This window comes from Helobdella robusta (genome assembly GCF_000326865.2).
Source record: "Helobdella robusta unplaced genomic scaffold HELROscaffold_4, whole genome shotgun sequence".
Classification (NCBI taxonomy): domain Eukaryota; kingdom Metazoa; phylum Annelida; class Clitellata; order Rhynchobdellida; family Glossiphoniidae; genus Helobdella; species Helobdella robusta.
Window position 1 is genome coordinate 3206634 of NW_008704902.1, and position 23418 is coordinate 3230051.

The following is a 23418-nucleotide window of genomic DNA, read 5'->3' on the forward strand; positions in this document are numbered from 1 at the left end:
CACAAAAGTTTTCATCTATCCATCATAACTTATTTTATTGATATTCTTTTGAACAATGCTTTTTTGAAAATTATTCACATTTAATTTTATATGCCGTAAACACAACACATGTACTTTTATAAATTTCCAATGTTAAAAACAACTATTGCTTTGACGTTATACACAAAATCGATATGGCAAAAACATTAACTTCTTGAACCCAGCAACAAACAAAACCTCGACAACTACATGACACCAAATGAGAACACGAGCAACAGGATTTAACATTTGCCAGGTACGAAATTGTTTACGGCAACGAAGATAACAAGCTCAACGTAGATCCTATCACCGGAGTGATTTATGTCCTCAAGCCGCTCCAACGAACTTCAAAATATACATTCAAAACTGACGAACGCGAAGCCTCTCAAAATAATTCCACTTCTTCAACGGAATTGAATCACAACGACAAATTGCACAAAGCACAAAATTCAAACTCGCCAAGTGAACGTGCCAATTTAATTGAATTTGATACTAAATCCGTGTACCATTTGGTCTTGAAAGCAAGCGATTCTGGCTCACCGAACAAATCTGTCACTGGCAACCTCGTCATTAAAATTAGCAACTCGAGCACCAGTAGGGAGAACGTCTTCCTCTCGAACGTCTCAGCGGCGGCAGCAAGTGGTGGTTTGACGTCGCTGATGATCACGATCGCCAGCAGCATCATCGGAGGCTTCCTGATAATGAGCTGCTTCATCTGGGGCCTGGTCATCGTCTGCAGGATGATGAGGAAGAGACGTCTCGGTGGCAGGCACGATGCTTCCATCTACTCCAAGAACTACCAAACGGTTACTAAGAGCTTTCTTTCATTATATTATCACGCCACTCGTAGGAAGCTCTATAAATTACTTTATTATTTTTTATTATTATTATCTTTATTGTTGTTGATGTTTTTGTTGTAATTATTAAACGTTAATAATGACAGAATAATATTGCATTATTATTATATAGTGCTGTTTATTATAACGTTGTAAAATGTTGCACGCTTCCAAACATAACAAAACGACCAGCTCAGAAATTTGATTGATTCTGCAAACGATTTTGCAATAATAACAACTGAAACGAACCCAAACTGTCGCCAGCAGAACTCAATGGACAGTCTAAATCAAATGAGCAAAAGTACGAAAGACGTTGAGTTGGATCGAAGCGTGAGGAGTCTAAATGTTAATCAAAGTTATAAAAACAAAAATGATAAAGAAGATACGAGGAGATCCTTGCCGAACTTACGAAGAAACACCGATTTATCAAATGTCCTGCTCACGCAATTGACGTTAAATCAGAATAAACTGCTCAAATGTAGCAGCAGTTGTTGCATGAAAAGTTTGTTTTAAATACTATTTTCATATTTTAATATTTCGATTTAAACCATAATTATTATTTTGGCGTTTAAACAATTTTTCTAGTTCAGAATTTATTTACAATAAATGCTTGCAATTATTTTCCATCTCACTCGCTGCTCTGTGGTTGCCTGGTTCGGAAGCAAGTATAATTTCAAACTTCATGCACAATATGTAGGATCCAGTGAATTTGTATTGATAATTTTGTAATAGTTTTTTTGAATGTAATCTCAATTTAATTAACTTTACTCATTTGTTTAAAATACTTGTCAACTTTGTTAATTGCAATTTTGTTTTATTTATGCGATTTAGTAAATAAGATTTAATATTTCTTGAAATTTGATCTTCGTTTGAGGCATGAAGCGTTGTTTGACTCTTTATTTGTTTGTTGCACCACTGAATTTATATTCACAGTGTTCGTCCGCTGGTCTATTTAACATCCCAAACTGGCTTGCAACATCATCAATTTGTTTTTTAATCAAAATTTTCTCTCCTCTCATTAATAATATTTTTGTTTTCTTCCTCTTCTTAAATGATCGTTTTTGTATCTGTTTTGATTAAAAATCTTTCCAAAACTTCATCAATTTGATTTTTGAACATTAATCTGTTTATAATTTATTTATTTGTTTGCCTGTTTTAATAAAGTTAATTTAAAATAAAAAAAATTGTTTTTAAAAAAAGCTAGAAAAAAAAGGCATGTTAACAAATTTGAATCCTTGGATCGCAAGAAGAATTACATAGATTATAAAGACGACGATGCCGAATACGCGGGAGATGCTGAAGAAAGAGAAAGAGCGACAGACAACAATTGCCACAATAACAACACTATTAACAACAACAACATTATTAGTAACAGTTATAACTATAGCAACAACAACACTGACGTCATACTGTATACAGTGCCTTCTACAACCAAGTGTCCTTCAAACATTGTTAGTTAATTTAATTAAATTCCGCTTAATATCATTGCTTTAAAAAATTGACATTTTTTTTATGTTTCACGTAAAACTTTGCTGTAAAAATCATCTTGAAATCATCATACAAAAGTAGAAAGAAATAAATATGAGCCGCCTTAGGCACGCATTATATTATTAAATCATGATGCTGCTTATGATCATGGAATAACCATGATTGATTTCTCGTCTCCAGCCTTCCATCAATAAATCCAACAAAATTATTATTCTGCACGTTGTAATGTGAAGCTGTATTTATGCTGCATCATGCAAGTCTCCACAATTACCATCACATCTGCTTTTATAATCATCCTTCATTCCCTTGCCTGCCTGACTGACTGCCTGCCTGCCTGCCTGGCTGCCTGCTTGCTTGATTGTTCCATCTTTTTGAAAGAGTTTTCTGATGTAAGAAATATTTTTGTGAATAAATTTAACAAAAATTTATTTCCTGTTTAATTTAGGTATCGATTTGGGTTTTCTATTGATTTGAGCTTTTGTATTTATTAATTTTTTTTCAAATTTAAATTAAACCAAAACAGGCTAAAAAATAACTAACGTAGAAAATATGCCAAACTCGCAGATATAATTTAGACGTACAACGACGATTAAGACACACATTTTGAAAATCTGATAAGAATTGTAATAAAGAGATATCTTCTTTGAAGTGAATTTTAATGTTCATTTATCATTGTATGAATTAAGACTTTTAAAACTTCTTTTAAACTTCAAATTTAAATTTGTTCATTTTGTAGGCTATATAAGTATATATATTTTTATATATAGTTAAAATGTTTTTTATTAAATCCGCCAACAATTAATTGTGACCCATTGGAATGTTTGGTTATTTTCCTTCCATGTTTGAACCATCTGCCTATTAAAAATTAAATTGTTGAGCTGATAGACTTTAAAAGACTATAACAAATTTTGCTAATGAGCGTGCGCTGTGCTCAAATAGCATAATACATTTGCATAAATATTTAAAGAATGATGTGAAAGATATAAAAGTAATCTGCAAAATATTTTTTTCTTTGAAACCAGGCATTTTGAAAATTAGAAACAATTCTAAAATGTAAAAAAAATTAAAATGTTGATTTTTTTCGTATTGAGTTGCAAGTTATTTTTTGCAATTACAAGTACTAGGAAATAAATTAAATTTATTGACATGCCAGCTAAATTTTTATTTTCAACTGAATTCGTTGATTTTATCTCTAGCTTTTTTGCATGTATAAATTTTTGCTGCCTCTTATTCGTTCGAGTTAAACATGCTACGCACACTACTTCAAAAGAAAACGACGTGAAATTTACGACCGTTCTTTAATTTAACATTTTTCCAATAGAACAAACTGGATGTAGTTTTTTTCCATGTTTCGTTGTTAAAAATGGAATGTTAATGTTAAGGTTGGCGAGTGGCCTGACCGCAAAATGTCAAGTTGACTAATGTCACACAGGAGTCACACAGGACCCGCAAGCATTCTTATTTGGAATTAGTCAGTGGTTGAATACTTCACTGCAGCTTCAATTTAATTTCAATGCTATCTTGACGAGGACGACAAATTATTTACATTGTTTTTAGGCTAATCACTCACGATGACAAATAAATGTTATATTTTATATATATGGCAAACAGCTTATTTTCGATAACATTACTTTAAGAAATTTGAATTTTGTTTTTCAACGTGATTCAAAGTCATCCACTTAATATTATAACTGTAGCAAATGACGTTGTAAGATTATTATTCATTTTTATTTGCGTAAAATTTCTTTGAGACATGAAAATGCTCCAACATCGAGAATATCAAGAGAAAAAGAGCGGGTATAAGAAGGCGATCACAACACGAAGTTGAAATGATGGTGGAATAATATGTCGGACAGGTTCGACGACGGGCAGGCAGTTTTATTGTCTCTCTGATAGATCGACATTCAAATTCGATCAGATATTATTCAGCCTGTTCGTCTGCTGTCTTTAAGTGCTCTCCTCAATTCAATTCGCGTCAATACAAAAACATCAATGCCGCGTTATTTTTACTTCTATGGCTTGTGTTAATATTAATGTTGCTATCATCAATACGATCGTATGTATCAGATGTTTTGTGGCTTTAGCTATCTTAGATTTATATATTCTTTATTATTTCAACTCTCTCAGAGGCTTGAGCAATAAAAACAGCGTGCACGTAGGTAAATACACGGCATTCAAGACATGACGCATTGCACATGGTGGGCGAATATCTCTCTACATACAAAACAGTTCACTGAAACAGCTGGACCAGGCACCTCCACCATTTAATATGATAAATCATCGACATCGTCAATCAATCAATCAATTAGCTTATAAAGCGCTATTTCCGCGATGTTCAACAGCGCTCCTCATGGAATTTTGAAAACAGATGGGTCTTGAGATCCGCTCTGAACTTCGCAAGTGATGGAGAAGTAGTCAGAGAAGTAGGTAAAGAGTTCCAGAAAAAAGGACCAGATAAAGCAAAAGCAGATTTGGCAAAAGAGTGTTTAACACGAGTTAAGAAAAAGCGAGAACAAGAAGACGATCGTAAACCGGGGTGTTTAGGTTCAATTAATATATCTGATAAATACTTAGGAAATAACTTAGATTGAGACTTATACATGAACGTGCAAATTTTAAAAATCATTCTATATTTTATAGGTAGCCACACGTATTATTACTCACCTGGAATAACATTAAAAGATCATCACATTCAATTGAAAAACCCAAATTAGAAAAATCCTTATCCTTTTTTGCAACAGAATAGAGGGAGAAGATATGTTTTGAAAGGCGTTTGATGCCAAAAATGCGAACCGACTTGAAACTTAATGTCGTTGTTAGGCTTCATTCGGGACAGTTTTTCGCGCAGATATCAGATTTCAAAAGCATCGTTAACTATAATTAATAATAATATCATTGTTACTATTATTATTATTACTATTGTTGCTGTAGTAGTAAAAGTAATAATAATAGTTGTAATATTTTTATTACTATTGCTGCTGTTGTAGTAGTCGTAGTAGTAGTAGTCGTAGTAGTAGTAGTAGTAGTAGTAGTAGTAGTAGTAGTAGTAGTAGTAGTAGTAGTAGTGATAAATAGTAGTAGTAATAACGGTGGTCTATCATAAGATCTTTTCTTTTTTGATCTCCGTATCATTTTTATTTCTTACAATTGTTTGATTTGATTTGATGAATAAATAAAAAAACATTGAAATATTGAAATAAATAGTAATAGTAGTAGTAGTAGTAGTAGTAGTGGTGGTGGTGGTGGTGGTGGTGGTGGTGGTAGTAGTAGTATTAGTAGTAAAAGTAGTTGTAGTAGTAGTAGTAGTAGTAGTAGTAATTTTTTTATTACTATTGTTGCTCTTGTTGATATTATGTTATCGGCCATGAAATAAGTTGCAACATAAATATGACACTTGGTGTTTTTGAGCATTTGTTATGAGAGCACTGCACTCATCAGTACTTTTTTTCGTGCGGTTTCTTGTTTACATAGTTTCATTATTGTGTTTATTTGAAATTTGATTTTTGCATTTTTTGAAGCGTAAACATAGAAAAATAATTTGAAAAAACAAATGAATTTTCACACACTCACAAATTCAAACCTGCCTATTAAATAATATTTAATTGCCACTTTCATTCATTCCAATCAAACCAACGCCATTTACGCCGTTCACTTTGCTTGCTTCAAAGATGGACTAATTAGAGATTTGAAATGTTATTATCAAACAGTTATCAAATGTCACCGCTGTCAGAAACTTTGCGCTATGTTTGTTGCATTGTGTTGTGTGTGCTACCATTTTCAATCCAATGTTGATTGGTATGACAAAATCGTGCAACTTGATTTACTGTTAATCATCTGAATGTTGTCTCTATATCAAAGGCAAAACAAAACATCATTAATACGTTCGCGAAAAAATAGTGTTTCAAATAGTTTTGTAATAATATTTTACAAAATTTAATAAACTTTCAAACGATTTGTCATTTGGGGTTAAAACTTTGAATAATTTAAATAATGTTTGAATAATTTAGATTAACTTTATTAACAAGCAAAATTTTCCATTAACCAGGTCACGACAGGCATGGAACTAAATGAGAACCTCCTTCCAATAAAATGTACTTGCCACAGTGACTTGACTAGTAGATCAAACAGCCAAACAGCCACACCGCTATGGAAAATGCAGAAAATGCGACGAAACGTTTTAAAATCGGACGGCAGCGGGATTGAAAGCGACAGTTCGTATTCAGACAGCGGCAGGGGACTGAGCGAGGATGAACGGTTCAAACAAATAAACAGAAACAAAATATCCTCCATATCTTTGATGACGCCAATGAATGGCCTTTGTAAGGTAAGCACTGCCGACGTTTTAGCTGTTCATGAAGTTCTGTGCGCGAATAATAACAGACATCTCAAAAATCAAAACGTTCAAGTTCCTTCTAACGCTTTCGTGCATCAAGATCCAAACGATCTCCAACAAGCAAACGAAAAAAATAGATTCCACAGAACATTACTGAACAGAATAAACGAGAAGCAGGATGCAGTGGTCTCGAGGCAGGATGCAGTGGTCTCGAGGCAGGATGCAGTGGTCTCGAGGCCGTCTCCCTCCCGTCTCGACTCAACCGAACGAAAGTCTCACTCCCCTTCGAACGATGGTACCATACGCAGGAACTGGTCCGTGGCTGCCAGTGAGTTCTAAAAACTCCTTTCGAGTTGTTTTTATGATGAAAATTAAATTTAAAATAATTTCTTCTTCTTAGGTGAAGTGTGATGCAAAATAAAGCCGTTAACAATTTACTTTTTATTATCTAATGTTAATGAAGTGTTTGATTGGTAATTTATAATTATGAATATTATTTATTATTATAAATAATATTGAAAAATTATTGTAATAAAATAATCAAATATAATAAATAGAGTTGTTTGCATGCCAAAAAAAAAACTTAATAATTTAAATAAACATTTGCGAGTTCTTCCAGGGTGAGGGGGCATTTGTGCTGCAGCTGCATAAACTGCCATAAGTTCCTCCTGGTTATTTGGCTTACTCGATTTTTTGCTGCTTCTTCCTAGCTGTTGATTTTGTATTGACGTGTGTATTTGTGAACTGATAACGCTTATTTATTACAGTGTACCTGATGGATAGAATTCTTCTTACTACAGATCTAAATAATAATTTTGAAAACTTATAACCAATCAAAATTTGAATAAAGATGTTTAAATCTACCAAAATCATTTGCCTAATGAGTGCGTGCGGCTAGAGCAGACGTATGTGCTTGTCGCTTTTTAAAGTAAGAAATATACGATGTCGGACCCAAGAGAGGGGTGCGGGATCCCCACAATTCCATTTATATATTTTTTTATGTTTATATTTTTATTTATTTATATTTCGTTTTGACTGTTATACACTTGTTTCGTATCAATAACAAACTAGTTTTAACAAGCATTAATTAAAAATAACGTTTAATATGAGGAAATAAATGAAAGGAATTTTTTGTGTTATGGATGAAAATTTATTTTTCATATTTTTAAAAATCATTTTCAAGTTAGTCTTGTAAATCGATCATCATGCAACAAATTTAAATTAAAATTTTTTGTAAAAATTATTTTCACTGTTGCCAGATAAAACATAATACCAAAAAACAACACACTTTCATCTCTTGAATGCTTATAAAAAAGTATTTAATACACTTAGCTATTTTTGTTCACGTTAAGCTCTAAAAACATGAAAGCTGAAAATAAAAACTTCAAATAGAAACATATTCTAATTTGCATAACTGAGTTAACGCACACACCCAACAGAAATTCATAGAGATACAGTTACCAATTTTTTTCGAATAACAGGAAAGTGTAAAAAATAGCATCGTTTTAAGAAATTGTTGAAAGGACAGAAATGTGCAGAACAACAGTTATTATTTATTTATGCGCAATGTTCAATTTGAAAACCGCATTCAATTAACCTGGATACAAGTATGTGTTTAATGTAGTTAAGATGTATGGCAGGGTGAGTACAAAAATGCTGTGAAGAAGGAAAACGCAGACCATCGGTTGAAAATTTGCTAGCTTTTAAATTAGCGTAGATCATCACACCAAACCGGGAACAAAGACTGGAAACATTATGAATATCCGCTGAATAGGAAGAAGGAGCGGCGGTAGAGATGTATACTTTATAAATAATGCATGGAGGCACTGCATTAGGCGTAATATTTGGAGTGATGTATCACGTTGAGATTTCTATATTTATTTCACTTCTAATTCACCATGATCGTCGCATAGGACGCATATGTTTACGTTAGCAGTAACATTTGAGGTGCTCCTATATTTATCTTTTGTGTTTCGTTTTATTCAAATTATCGCTAAACGTTGTTCAGACGTTTATAAACACGTTGAGAGTGTTTTCCTATATAAAAAATGCTGTCCTATATGCCAAAAAGATTTTATATCAAATTTGCCGAAATGAATTTATATTGATGAAATGAATGGGTCTGTGTACAGACATTTTTTGGCTATTGAAAGAAATTAATAAAGATTGTGTAGCTTCGTTCTTAATGCAACTTGATTCCATTGAGATTTAATTCAAATCCCCTCAAATTTAATTTATGTATGCTTTTCTTCTAAATGATTCTAAGCTTATGAACATAGGTGTAATATTATAAATATATATATATATATATACATATATATACATATATATATATATATATATATATATATATATATATATATATATATATATATATATACATAACTTGTGAGAAGAGCTGTAAAATTTAGCACAACAGTACAATACTCTGAATTCACATGAATGCTTTATGGCGACTGAAACAAAATTCGAAACGGACACCTAAATCATTTTTATTCATAAACTTTTCTTAATAAAAAGCTTATCTTTCTCTTTCAACTTCACAAAACTTACAAATGCAAAATTGCATGTTACACTGCAAAAAGTTTACCGTACACCTTGTTGCACGGCATTTTCCCGGCATAGCATCACCGGTTGTATTGTAACTAAAATTTTGCAGCCTTGCAGCTGGTTTTCTGTCCTGTTTGAAAATAAAAGAAATAATAATTTCAATTCTTTAGTGGAAAAATCAACTAAAATTTTATTCTTTTTAATTAACAGGCCGGTTAAGGAAAAATATTAAAACATGAAATGGCTGGTTATTAAATGGTTATAAAATTCAAAAAATTTTCAGGTACATGAAATATGACATTTCTTATCAAATTTTTTGCTCGTTAAAACTATGAAAAACTTTAGTAAAAGCTTTTCTGTGAACCAAAAAACGTTTCATTCAGTGCTTGTTTGATAGAGGAGGTTCTATCTTATCCATTGAGGTGCTTTCATCTCCCTTCAGCACATAACTTTCCTAAAACTCCTAAAAACGTGGTTCATTCGTTATCCTCAAACTTTTAGGAGTTCCTTTAGCTTCGCAAGTCAGTTTACATTCGATTGTATCTCACCATAAAGTTATTACACTATTTTGCAAGTTTGATCAGCATAAATTTATTCCCTACTGCTTTTCAGAAATTTTCCATTTTTATTTGTATCCGACACACTTGGACATTTCATAAAATTCACTCATCCAAGTCGATTACGTACACAACTCCATCAACAAACTCCGCATGCAATAACCGGCACAACTAGCAAGGTAACATTCCACAAAGTTCTAATGACAATAATGATTTAACTTTGTTTACTGGATCTTAATATGTTTAACTTTTCAAGTAACTGAATGAGCTGCGCTAACGTTCAATCGACTACAACAGCCATGGTCAGGCCTAACAAGCACACGTACATACGCAGTTCAAATGTTGTGTATTACCAAATAAATACATGAATTAATTGTGATCTACTTGTTTGTTGAGTGAAGTGATCTTGAAATTATGATTTGTGGCATCAGGGTTTTCAAATATCACAAGCTTATGTATATAATAACTAAAACAATAGAAATGAGTTGCAAATAATAATCAAAATATCCATCAGCTAGAAAATAATAGCCAACACAGAAAATGAAGTTATCAAGCCCAACATGAACGCACAATGATAAGCATTTAAAATGTAAAGAAGTTCTTCAGTAAAAATCGTCATTAGATCCTCAAACGAACAACGCCGCCCAATTATTCTACTGGTCGGTTGTTCGTCATTCACTTCTGAGATTCTTATTATTTCAAAAAAATTTGATTGTCAAAGAAGCATAAAAATAAAAAACTGTGTTCAATTTAAACAAATAAATATTTAAATAAATAAATACAAAACGAAACGAAAAAATAAGATAAAAAGCAAACCACAAATTCATACAATTGATAAAAATAAAAAATAAGCAAGCATAAAACTGAAAATTTTTCATCTCGAAGACATCTTCAAGGATCATCCTTGATTCATACATCTTTGAAACAGAAATGAATAAGCCGTGTTCATTATAAAATATATAATGTAGATGGAATTAATGAATAAGTTAAACAATTGAATGCTCTTTGCATGGCTCACATGATATCATTCATTACACGTTAACAGTAAATTTGAAGCACCGTCCAAAACATCCTCATCACATATGCTAATACATCTTTAATAATACGCAATCTTCATCACACACCACAAAGAGATGTAGTGACACAAGTTGATTGATGTCTGCCGTCGTCAAGGCATCACATTAAATATATAAAAGGAAAACCATCAAGCTTACCACCAATTACATCAACATAAAATAAAAAAATGGAAACACCACCCACAGTATTAAACAACAAAAAGAAATAACATCAACATAATATTGCATCACCTCTATATATATATATATATATATATATATATATATATATATATATATATATATATATATAGTATATATACGCATTAATAACATTGCATCATCCATCATAATTAGAAATTAATGACATCACATCATCGCGAATGTTAATAATGGTTAATCCATCATTTGAGTATGAGTTGTTTCAGAAAGTGGCCCACCAGAGCCACCCAACTACTCGGCGTCCCGTTCAGGGATCGGTATGTGGGGGTACCTGTAGCAGTATTTTGAAGTTGCGAGAGGTAAAAAAAATTATGATGATTATATCGTTGTACGATTTTTATAACAAATATTATAAAAAAATCACGAAAAAACTTAATTATGGAGAGTCTTTAGCAAAATACTATCTTAGAAATAAAGCTGCTTGATGTCTATGGTGGTTTATTATAAGAAATACACGAACAAGTAGATGATCTACCTGGCCCTGAAGTCTTTATCATCTTCAGAAAATGTGACGCCCTCTATTCTAGAATATTTCAAAGATAGCAAGCTGCCAACGTCGTCAATGATCTCCAGAGCCTGCATGTGCATTTGTTTGATATTTTAAAAAAATCCTATTATTAATAACCCATTGCACAAGTAAATCAGACTTTAGCCTTTTTTAAATTCATTCACCTTTGTTGAAATACTTAATTAGAAAACATTACTTAAAAAATTTAGTAAACTATGAGAAGTTAAAAATAAACTAACAGTGTCAATCATTTCTTTAGTGTGGGCTCCAGAGAGGCAGAATCGTGCTCTGGATTCGATGATGGGCGTAGCTGGGAAGCCAACAACAACCGTTGCCAGACCTCTTTTCAAACACTCACGACTGAAAGCGCTGTAAGAAATATCAGATACGGTTGTGATAAAAAAATATCCTTTACAAATTTTACTAAAGAGCTTGCCAAACTTGTTACCTGCTATGCATTTTTTTATAAACCTTCATTAAATATTCAAATAAAATCGTACCATAAACTAAAAAAAATATTTTGAAACTCTGATGTCAAATATATATAAATAATTTCTACTATTTAACAATACATTAAAATTAAACTTCATGATGAATTCCCTAAACCAAATGCAGAAGAATAAATCTCTGCAATCCAAGCTGTTGTAATGAAAAATAAAATAGAAGTTAAAATACGCGATCTTGGCAGGACAGAAAAGTAGAAGCGGAACGACTGGTGAGTCGATGTTGCCATATATAATGAATCCCATCTCTTGCAGACGTCTTCTGAAGTATCTGCTGTTCCATGCCAGCTGTCCTAGCCTCTTTTTGCCTGACATCAAATTAATAAAAAAAAAAACAATATTCCAATAAACCACACATATTCACGATATCAAAAGAATCTGGCATATTTAAATTGGAATTAAAAGCAAGTGAATGAAACCTTCAGCTGGATCGTTTACGCCCATGATGACCTTCATTGAGGAGATGATTTGCTGTGCCACAGGCGGCGACATGCTCGATGCATAACAGGCACTGTGGGACTTCAACCTTATGAAGTCTATCAGCTTCTGTTCATCATTTCAAAAATTATTTGTAAAAATTTGAAAAAATGTTCTCTATAGATATTTGTACGGAACATTGCAAATTTTCTAATTAATTAATCTAAAAAATTATGCATCATCTTAGTTATATTTATAACGAAAAGGTTAAAGATACTATAACAATTGAAAATGGCAGGGCAGTATGAAGACATCAACAGTAAGTTGTACTCTAAAAAGTAGTAATGATATATTGTAAGAGTGAGTAGGCACAACTAACCTTCGAACCACCAATGTATCCCCCAGCTGATCCAAAACTTTTGGTAAAAGTACCCATCATGATGTCAACATTTTTTGGGTCACACCCCCAGTAATCCACCACACCCCTGCCCCTTGGTCCCAGGGCTCCAATGCTATGCGCCTCATCAAGGTACAAGTAGGCTTTGTACTTCTTCTTCAATCTGATTACCTCTGGCAACTTTACAATTGATCCCTCCATGCTGTTTTTTTATTAAGGTTAATGATGTTTGGATGATGTACAGTTGAAATTTATTGCCGGAGATTTGCAATTAAATATTTGATATTACTGAAATAACCAGACGCACGCACGGCACAACCAAGTGCAGACAGATCAATAGAAATTATCACTTTACAAAATCAACATAAACTTGCTGACTCCAATTTAAGCTGTATTCAAAACATAAAACAATTCACATCTCAAAAAAATGAGGAAAACCAATGAAAAAGAGCTTACCTGTAAACTCCTTCAACGATGATCAAGATTTTCTTCCATGGTCTGTGAGTGTGAGGCTGGCCATCAATTATATAGTTTTTCAACTTCTCTTCCAGGTCTTCCATGTCTGATGCAATGATGTCATCAAGTAGTTGATGCAATGATGTCATCAAGTAGTTGATGTAATGATGTCATTGAATATTTTAAATACCATGCAAGTCACTCTCAATTGAACACTAAGCAACGATTCCAATTTGCAACACTACATAAAGATTAAAACACAGGAGTTACTGTGTTTATTTAAAAAAAAAATTAATTGAATAAACTTTAAAAATTGAAAGTCAAATATTTAACAATAAACAAATAAAAAATACTAACTGTTGTGCTTAAAAGTTTTGATGACAGCTCCTGACAATCTGGCCCCAAGAATTAGTGAGGAATGATTAAGTTCGTCACTCAGTATCAAGCAACCCTGTAACAATGTTGTAACAACTCTCATTCAATAGTATATTAATATAAGCATATGAATGTGCATAAATGTGCATATGAATGTGCCAGTAAAAATCCTTTGTGGCATGGTTGAGCACTTTAAAATAAAATAAAAACATTTATATGACTTTCAATTGTGAAGATGAGTTAGCAAAGACTAGTGAAAATTGTAGTGACAAAAAGTTAGGAAAACACATTTCCTCTACATTTATAAAGCAACCTAATTATTAATCATGCTTCAAACAACAAGCACTACCTTTCCAACCAGGGTAGGAATATTCATGGAGTTTGTAGCAAAACCCATGCCAAATGCTATTGCCGATTCCACCCCAATAAACTCTGCCACCAGACTCTCTAGTTCTTTGTGCAGAGAGAGATTTCCTATAAGCAATCATCACCATAATCTTTATATTCGTCAGTGCCATGTTCATCTTCATCCTCGTCATCAGTTATTTATACTTAATTATAATTACAGCTATCTCCATTGCTTGCAGGTAAAAACCAGACTACACTCATTAAACATACCCAAAATAACACAGTCCAAAGCATGAAGACAACACTTTAATATTAACACATATACAAATACACTGACAACAAAATAATGAAGTTAATTGCAATCCAATAATATGTCTGCATTTAAAAAATCCCACCAAGTTCATGTCTAGTGGAGCATGTACTAGGTCCATATAGTTCTGTAGCCTGTTGGCTCTCATCAGCACATCTTCCCTTGTTTTCAGCAAATCCAAGATAATTGTAGGAACCCATGTTCAATGCTTTCGTTGTTGTGCCTGTGAAACTGTCATAATTCATAAATAAATAATTTGCAGCTAAGCTGTAATCAACCAATTCAAAAAGAAGTGTAGTAAAAAAACATTTCCATCATAAAGCTTAAAAATTAAAAATATTTCATAAGATATAAAATTTCACAAATACAGGTGAATTAAATTAGTTGTTATAATGCTAAAAAACTAACTGAAAAGTCCAGCCTCGATCACTTGTTTTTCGATCGATGATCTCGAACGTCGCCCCAGGAACCGATGAAATCGGACGGTTCCAACAATCTCTAATTCTTCTGTACAAGTTCCTAGTGTAGAAACTTTCAAAACTTTGGTAGAGAGGCACAAAACCCTTTATAATGTCATCATTCAACATGTACATTTTAAATACTTCAAATACAAAATTTATGAATGAAAAATATCACATCCTAATCAAAGATCAACAAAATTTTTGAAAAATTAGAAAGATCATATCCTTCACCAAAGAAAGCAAATTTTTAGTAATGTGTTTGGATATAATAAAAATACAAGTTATAGTTGTTTTGCAGTATTCAAGGAAGGACACATTTTAACATACATTATACATAATTTGTATGTGAGAAAACAAATGAATAAACATACAAATACAAAAAGTAACTAAAGAAAGAAATGTAACAGTCAAAAATTTGGAGTTAACAGTATTGAAAATCTCAATTAAATTCACTAATTAAGAAGATGACAACTAATGGAACAACAATAATTATTATTTAATAAAAAATTACCAAAGTATATAAACTTTTTAAAAGATTTACTCAAATCTTAACTTAGAGGAAAGAAATTTTATGTTGAGTTAAATTAACATTATTCTGCTAGAAGCTAGACACTTTAAATTTCTAAAGAAAAATAATAAGATTAAGAATAAATAAGAAATGTAGTCATTTTTATAAAAACAATAAAAACATACATAATATAATTCAAATTATTTATTTATTTGTAAGAAATTATTTAATTTAATTAAATCTTAAATAAATGTTGAAATTTGAAAAATGCTGAATTAAGTTTGAAAAACTAATTTAATTTAATTTAAATAATTAAAATACCAACACTTTCAACTTTCTCAGTGACCAATGGATTGTAAAAGACATTCCATTTTCTTAAAAAATCCCCTATATGACCAAATACTATTAAAATACCATAGCCCAAATACGTTAAAATGGCTATAATGAGTGGCGTTTCCTCAAATGATTCCAAACTTTCAACATCTTCTTTTGATTCGCCATGGATATATTTTTTATTTAAATTCTGAAATGAAAAAATGAAAATGATCATCCTTGAGAATAGAATTCATCTGATTTTAAAAATCTTATATCTTGTTACAAATTAATGAAAGTCAACAGTAAAATAAATTAAGCAAGTAGTTTTGACAATTAAGTGATAGTTGTGAGTAAGTAAAGTAATGGTAATCTAATCAACCAATCAATCACCTGTTTTTCTTTTCCTTTCTGCTGCTGTGTATATGATCCGTTACGTTTCAATTCGGTGGGACAGCTATTTGTATTTAGTAGCGAATCACAAAAATTCAATGATTTCATGTTAAAAAATATAAATTATCCTCTTAGTATGAAACGATTACTTTGAAGTTGAAATGACGAACCCCACCCCTACAAATAAACTCAATGAACCAGCGCCATTAAGAGATGTAGCGATGTCCACGTTGGAAACGAATAAAATTAACAGCACTTAATTTTTGTTATTAAAATTTAGCTGAGTGTTGTAACGAAACCAACGGCATTAATTTCTGTCTGTTTACTAATGCGATGAATTCAATTGAAATATATAGGCGACCTCAGCCCATTGTTTGATATGCTATTTAAAACCAGACATTGTTAAAGTTTTACCTGTAACAAACATTAAGTCAGGTAAACCGACCAAGTGCACGATTGAAAATTTCTTATATGAAAGAATAACGCAACTTATACAACCGAATCAAGTTATCTACAATTAGGCTACAAATATTTGATACGCAATATTCAATATTGTTCTAAACAATGTTGTTTTCAATGCCATAAATTTGAGTTTTTCATGTTTTTGAGCATTTAGTTTAAAACGCTTAGTAAGATTCAAATCTAATATTCCATGGATATTACATTGTTCCATGCATATTAAAATATTATATTATTACAATGTTTGTTGTAACAAGGTTCCTATAAAGTATAAATCGCTTAAATTCTTGTGTTATCAGCTTTAAAGATGTCTAAGTAACGGTATAAGCAATCAATCTAAATTATTTCCTAAATACTTAACAGATATATTTATTCAATCAATCAGTTTATAAAGCGCTATTTCCGCGATGTTTAACAGCGCTACTCAGATGGGTCTTAAGATCCGCTCTGAATTAAACCTAAACGCCCCGGTACACGATCGTCTTCTTAAACACTCTTATGTTAAATCTGCGTTTGCTTTTTATATCCCTTTTCTCTCGAACTCTCTACCTCTTTTTCTTACTACTTTTCCATCATTTGCAAAGTTTAGAGCAGATCTAGACCCAACTTTATAATTCACAGACGAGCGCTGTTGAACATCGAGGACATAGCGCTCTACGAACTAATTGATCCACTAGAAAACACGAGCTTAAAAATCGTATTTATAATAATCTTTTCTCAAATAATAATCTTTTCTGGAGTCGGATAAAAATTGTTCTATTCTGGTCCCTCAAAAAATTTTCTTGTAATATTGAAATTTCATCGTAAACCAAATCCTCTTGCATCTGTCGAAATCTCATCGTAAACAAATTATGGCTGCTGAGGCTACTTACAATCAATTAATAAACACGAAATGAATGGGTAAAACCGGTTAACAAAATGTTTGAATATTTTGCTAACATTTTTACTTTCTACATTTTGGGTTGCGTGATGGCCTAATGGTTAAACAGCGACCGGGTTCGATTCGATTATGACAAACGATCCTTTTCTTTCACATGTTCCGTGAGTGACGCGTCTTTTAGCACGTATTCATATACAAAGTTTGTGGCGTGTTGTTGATCCCTCTGAGCTTAGGAAGAGTGTAATTGACCTTTTACCTTTACGAATTTTTAGCGACTTTAAAACAGAAAATACATTTTCATACACAGGAAGAAGAGTAGAACATATACCGCAACAATTATTAATACCTACTTTTCAATCCCGATTTATAACTTGGCAGATAATAAAATGTTTTCAGATAAAACGTTTAACATACGCCATATGAATTATTTCATTTTTTATTATAAACATCGGATTTAAATATTTTTTTACACTTAATTATAAACAATAACATAGAAATTCAATAAAAAAAATTACACGCAATCAAGACACGGTCAGAGTTAGAAGAACATTGAAAACTTTTTCATCATATAATGTTACTGTTTATGTTTGAAGATGCAAAAATGGACTTCAAAATGCCTACGATCCCTAAACCTTCATCAATGAAATCAATTCTGTCTTTCGAGACTTGTAATAATTTTGACAATTGGATTAAAGATAACGGAAAATCCATCAGCTGATCCTGATAAACATCTGCAAAAACATTTACATCTAAATACTCGTCACGACGCCATTTCGACATTATAGGATGATGAACAATAAAATTTTTTAATAAAAAAAATCTTTGAAAATTTTCAACATGAGATAACTTTAATAAGAAAGATATACCTAATACTGTGTTCAAAACTTCAGTCACAGTGCTGATGTGTGGAGGAACAAAATTTCTGTAAAATGAAAAAGTTATTTATTATAATAAATGCAAACAAAAAAATCATGATAAATTTAACTGTTATTTGTAAAGGATATAATGAGCATCATCCATCATAACTGACTTTAAAAGGAATGTGAGGAGTGAAGCGAGATCTTTGTCAGTTCTGCCTGCAAGAGCCCCATTCAACGCCTGCCTCCTCCTCAACTCGTCCAACATCGTCATGGTGACTTCGGGATGGATTGTTCTCAGTGTTGTCTTTTGAAAAGATGAAACAAATATTTATACACTACTTGATTTTATTTTTTAACAACTATTCAATAAAACCATTGCATAGTGAACCATTTGTCAGAAAACATTAGTTTAATATTATTCTAAACATTTATAATATTTATAATATTATAAATGTAAATTTATAAAATTATAAAAATAAAAAATATAAGGTGATATCTTATAAGCAAGGAATAATTAAGCCTATGGAATGACAAGCTATATGAAAAAAGTACTTATAATAAAAAATTAAATAATCAAGTTTTAAATAATCTCAGATTATAACAGTCTGAAAAAGAAGGACATTGATACGAAAGAGACTAAAGTCATTCACTAACTTCGAGAACTTCATCCAGTGCTTTAGAGTACTGAAATGTTTTTAGATATGTTTCATATTTACTTAACATTTCTTTCCTTCGATGATGCAACGTGACGTCATTACCATCAGCACTAGGTTGAAACTTCTTAATGATTGGGACGGAAGAATTTGATGACCTTTTCTTTCTCATCCTCTTTTCCAGCCTCTCTCTATCTACCTCTTCATCTGATTTGCGATGTTTCAATGTTAACATGCCATCAATTGATCCAGTGGCTATCAGGCTGTCATCAGGCTGAAAATTATTTGTTTAAAACACATGAACGATTGCATACTAACAAATCCAAAATACGCACATAATGTGATCACATCTCATCATAGAATGTAAAAATCACGAAATGCAATAACAATACGACATTTTAAACCATGGGATTAGTTCTACACATTTATTTCAAAGTAAAACAATTTTGCAACAACTCATGTAAACCTTTAATAAAACATAATTGAAGTTAAGCAGAACTAAACAAAAAATGAACCAACAGCTATATCGATGGAGAGGAGGGGTGTTGGGTAATCAAGAGAGTAGGTCACGTTGTTGGTTGATATGTCATAAAACTTGACATGCCTGTAATGTTTATTCATCAGTTCATAAACTATTTTTTACTTATCAATCACTTAATATTTTTGTACTGCTGTTTGTATAGTGTTACTCAAAGAGACCTCAGGTAAGGCCTGAGACCTGCTTCAAACACCATAGAGCACCTATGGGTCATATTGAGATTGAACACAAAAATATAAAAAAATAATAAACAAGGAACCTATCAAGAGAGGCAGACACCAATCTTCTTCTGTTGTCACAGAAGCACAGACTTGTGATTGTTTTGTGGTGGTTGTTCATGGAGCCCATCAGCCTGCCACCCGATAAGACATCCCACAACTTTATGGACGTCCCTCCTATTTCATTTTACATCAATTACATTGATCATTATTCAAAGTTTTATTGAATAAATAGTGATCAACTAAAAGTTATTCCCTGGTTTCAATCAGAACTCAATAAAAATTTAAACTTGTATGAAACTTATGAGCAAAAGATGAATAGAGGCAATCATTGTTATATTGACCTGCAGATGCAATGACACCAGCCGATGGATACATGACGACAGATTCTACAGGATCGCCATGGTTCATTGTCAGGACACTGAGCTTACATCGCGAATCAAACAATTTCACTCTGTGATCATATGATCCTGAATAGATAAATATAGAACACTTCTTGGATTTTTCTACAAGTTGAAAAATAATGTCAACAAAAAATGATTCAATCTAATACCGACCAGTTATGAAGAGATCATTAGATGCTCCTTTGTTGCCACATCTCACGTAGTCCTGTTACCAAAAAAAATACTTAGTATCATTATAACAGTGAAAGTATAAATCCTGCAATTTGTTAACAAAAGTCAATTTAGGAAAAGTTTAACTAAAAAAAATAATTAATTAAAATTTTTTTAACAGAGAATCTATCAAGAAGATATTAAGAATAAAGAAAAACTGTTAGAACCAACTTCATGCTCATTGAATGTGATGATTTCAGATTTGGTAGCCAGGTCCCAAATCTTAACTGTTTTGTCGTCTGATCCAGAGAACAATTTATAGTTGTCCAAGAATTTTGCTAAATAGACAGATCTGAACAAAGCGAGTGAAATAGAAAATTAACATCATTGATTTATTTTTCATCAATATTAAGAGCCTATGTATGCTTCACTAGATCATTCCAACTAACAAGAGTACTGGTATATTTCATTTAAATCAGATAAACAAATTAAAAAATGTATCCATGAATCAGATATAGAAATAAACCGGGTAAAAGGACATGTGTGTAAGTATTACATCCTTATATAATAAAATTTGGTTCAGTACCTTAAAAAGTTTAAATACATTTTTCAATTGTCAGTGTAATGTTGCTAAAAACATATTAATAAGTTTAATGCTATTTGTGATTTTTAAGTGACAGACAACTCAATTTTCCATTATAATAAAATTTGTAAATAAACTGAAATTAATTTAAATTTAATAAAATCAGGCTGACCTTGAATGCCCATTGAAAACTTGTTTGAAATGTTTTTGATGGATGACCCACAATGTGGCATCATCACAGCCAACAGTTATCAACTGACCATCTGACCTGTAGCATGCTGATCTGACCACATCGTGAAATTGATGAGGTGTCTTCGAAGGAGCATTTGACTTAATTGAATAAACTTGCACCTGTGTTAATAATTTGGTCGAAAGTGAGCTAAGCAATGGAATCGACAATGAAACTGAAATAGCTTGTACTAACTCGTGTTGAATTGGCCACTAGATAATTGTAAGGTTCAATGGGAGAGAAATTGATTTGGGTCACAGCTCCTGAGTTTTTTATGGTTATTGGAAACTGTAAACAAGTCAATAATAATTAAAAATCAGATGAACTGAACTACAAGGTGGAAGGTCAAATCAAATAAGTAACCCACCTCAATGGTTATATTTAATTAAATAAAGGTTAAAGGTTTCTTTCTCTTTTGCGTTTGCTTCAGAGGTTTCAATGACAAACACACACAGCATATATGAACGCGCGTGCAAACCATGCATCATACACATTGCATATGATAGGCGGCAATCTCTTTGTATTCGAACAGTCATAGCAATAGCAAGACCAGGTGCCTTTAAAGTTTAAACATTGAGCCATCACACCAAATAGTTGAGCATTAAATTGACCTATAACATTTCACATAACCCACGTTAATTAATTCTAATAATTTAATTAATATTAATATTAACTAACAACATAATCATAATGCCATAATAGATAATAAATTATAAAATAATAACCATAAAAAAAGAAAAATGCTAAATACACAAGTAGCACCGACTACTATAGTAAAATTAAAATAACCTTTCCAAGTTAAAAATTATTATTTTTATATATTTTTTCTTGTCATTTTATTTTAATAAAATAATTTATAAAAAAAATCTAAAATGAAAACATTTTGATTTTTGAGTTTTAACCTGCAAATTTTTCCAATAAGGAGAATCTTTAAGCGATTCCTTGCGATTTAACAAGCTGTACGATTGTAAATGCAACTTTTTAAAATCAGCCATTTTTCACTTTTAACTATATAAAATTATTTAACCAGAATATTTATGAAATTTGTGAAATTTTATACAAAAAACACGTGGAAAAACAAAACGTCGTGACAGTTGGCGCAGGAATAAAATAGTTGAATCTTTATTTAATTTGGGCCTATACTGGCCTTCGAACGCACCCTTACAGATTTGTGTCTTCAAGTCTGGTCTATTTCTATAGTTTTCATGAAATTCATCAAACTTATCAACTTTAAAAATTTTTACATTTGTTAAGTTTAATAATAAATTAATTTTTTTAAATTAATTTATTAATTTTTCATTATAATTATTTTTAATAGATTTATTACATATATGTCTGTCATATAAATATTCTATAGATATATATATATAAAATATTTATATGATATATATATATGACAAACATATATATATATATATATATATGACAAACATATATATGTGTATATTATATATATATATATAATATATATATATATAATATGTATATATATGACAAACATATATATGTGTATATTATATATATATATATAATATATGCTAAATTACATAATTTTATTATGTTATATTATATGTATATTTATTTCATGCATTTGCATAATATTTATGCGTTTTTTAGAATTTTTTCTGGTGTATGTATAAGGCCTATACATAAATAGAATATATATTCTATTTATATTGGCCTATAATATAGGCCAACGGATTTGAGATCGTCGTGCTTGACAGACATCGCCCAAAATTTGGTTCTTTGTCGTCCACCACTTTTACATTATTCCATATATTACATTACCTCTTTTCAATTTTTCCAGTGGCGTAAAGACAGGAAAGGCCTGTTAAAACGACATAAAAATCTGAAGGAACGAACGAACATTATTTTATTTATGTGATTCCATTTAGAACATATGTATACATGTACATAAACATGCATATTCTATATAAGTGACTTAATAAAATTCTTAAACATTTTTCGATCATAACGTAATGATATACTTAGACGTAATCAGCGGCGGATCTAGGGAGAAAATAATTTTAACAAAAATTAGTAAAACTCATTATTTTCACCGAAAAAAGAACCGTTTTATGTTGATTATCGAATCGATTAAAAATGAACGTGATAAGCAAAAAAAGTCTTCAGCCATACTGTTACAAATCTTGGGCTCCGTCCACAAAATTTTGGCTCTCTTGTTAAAATTTACACATTTCAAAAATTTTGGCTACCCTTTCAAAGTTATCTATATCCGCCCTTGGACGTAATATTAATATTTCCCTATATCTTGAATCTATATTTGTCCTTTTGTATTCTTCTCATTGAGTGTCACCACAATTCAACTGCATCAAACTGTTAAATATCAAGTTTTGTTGGGTTTGATTGTTGCCAATGTCCTGAAGGGAAAAGACG

At 31.4% G+C, this 23418-nt stretch overlaps 3 protein-coding genes across 3 annotated transcripts; 1 reads left to right on the plus strand and 2 right to left on the minus strand.

Moving 5' to 3' along the window:
• Positions 1-4187: 4187 nt before the first annotated feature.
• Positions 4188-7014, plus strand: HELRODRAFT_162380 (hypothetical protein; the record flags this gene model as incomplete). Its single annotated transcript, XM_009024602.1, has 4 exons — positions 4188-4198; positions 4470-4497; positions 4685-4837; positions 6388-7014. 4 exons carry the CDS (start codon positions 4188-4190, stop codon positions 7012-7014), a joined length of 819 nt encoding a protein of 272 aa, XP_009022850.1.
• Positions 7015-11530: 4516 nt separating this feature from the next.
• On the minus strand, positions 11531-15892 carry HELRODRAFT_66644 (hypothetical protein; the record flags this gene model as incomplete). The annotated part of the gene is made up of 11 exons (XM_009024198.1): positions 11531-11635; positions 11807-11936; positions 12243-12378; positions 12490-12616; positions 12867-13086; positions 13341-13446; positions 13698-13791; positions 14065-14189; positions 14459-14604; positions 14782-14936; positions 15668-15892. The coding sequence occupies 11 exons, from the start codon at positions 15890-15892 to the stop codon at positions 11531-11533; spliced, it is 1569 nt and encodes a 522-aa protein (XP_009022446.1).
• A 1853-nt stretch (positions 15893-17745) lies between these two features.
• Positions 17746-22132, minus strand: HELRODRAFT_107075 (hypothetical protein). The gene is made up of 12 exons (XM_009024603.1): positions 21924-22132; positions 21217-21309; positions 20965-21143; positions 20441-20561; positions 20213-20264; positions 20000-20125; positions 19697-19832; positions 19419-19503; positions 18901-19173; positions 18417-18550; positions 18253-18308; positions 17746-18117 (listed from the first exon to the last, which is right to left on the minus strand). The coding sequence occupies exons 1-12, from the start codon at positions 22014-22016 to the stop codon at positions 17951-17953; spliced, it is 1515 nt and encodes a 504-aa protein (XP_009022851.1). The 5' UTR covers positions 22017-22132; the 3' UTR covers positions 17746-17950.
• Between the last annotated feature and the right edge of the window lie 1286 nt (positions 22133-23418).

Bases quoted from the DNA above. Each gene is read 5' to 3' on its own strand.
- HELRODRAFT_107075 (XM_009024603.1), bottom strand. From the start codon at position 22,016: ATGGCTGATTTTAAAAAGTTGCATTTACAATCGTACAGCTTGTTAAAT. The intron at 21,144-21,216 runs GTTAGTACAAGC...TTATTAACACAG, and splicing joins TAGTGGCCAATTCAACACGA to GTGCAAGTTTATTCAATTAA. The intron at 19,504-19,696 runs GTTCCTTGTTTA...TAAACATTACAG, and splicing joins GTGTCTGCCTCTCTTGATAG to GCATGTCAAGTTTTATGACA.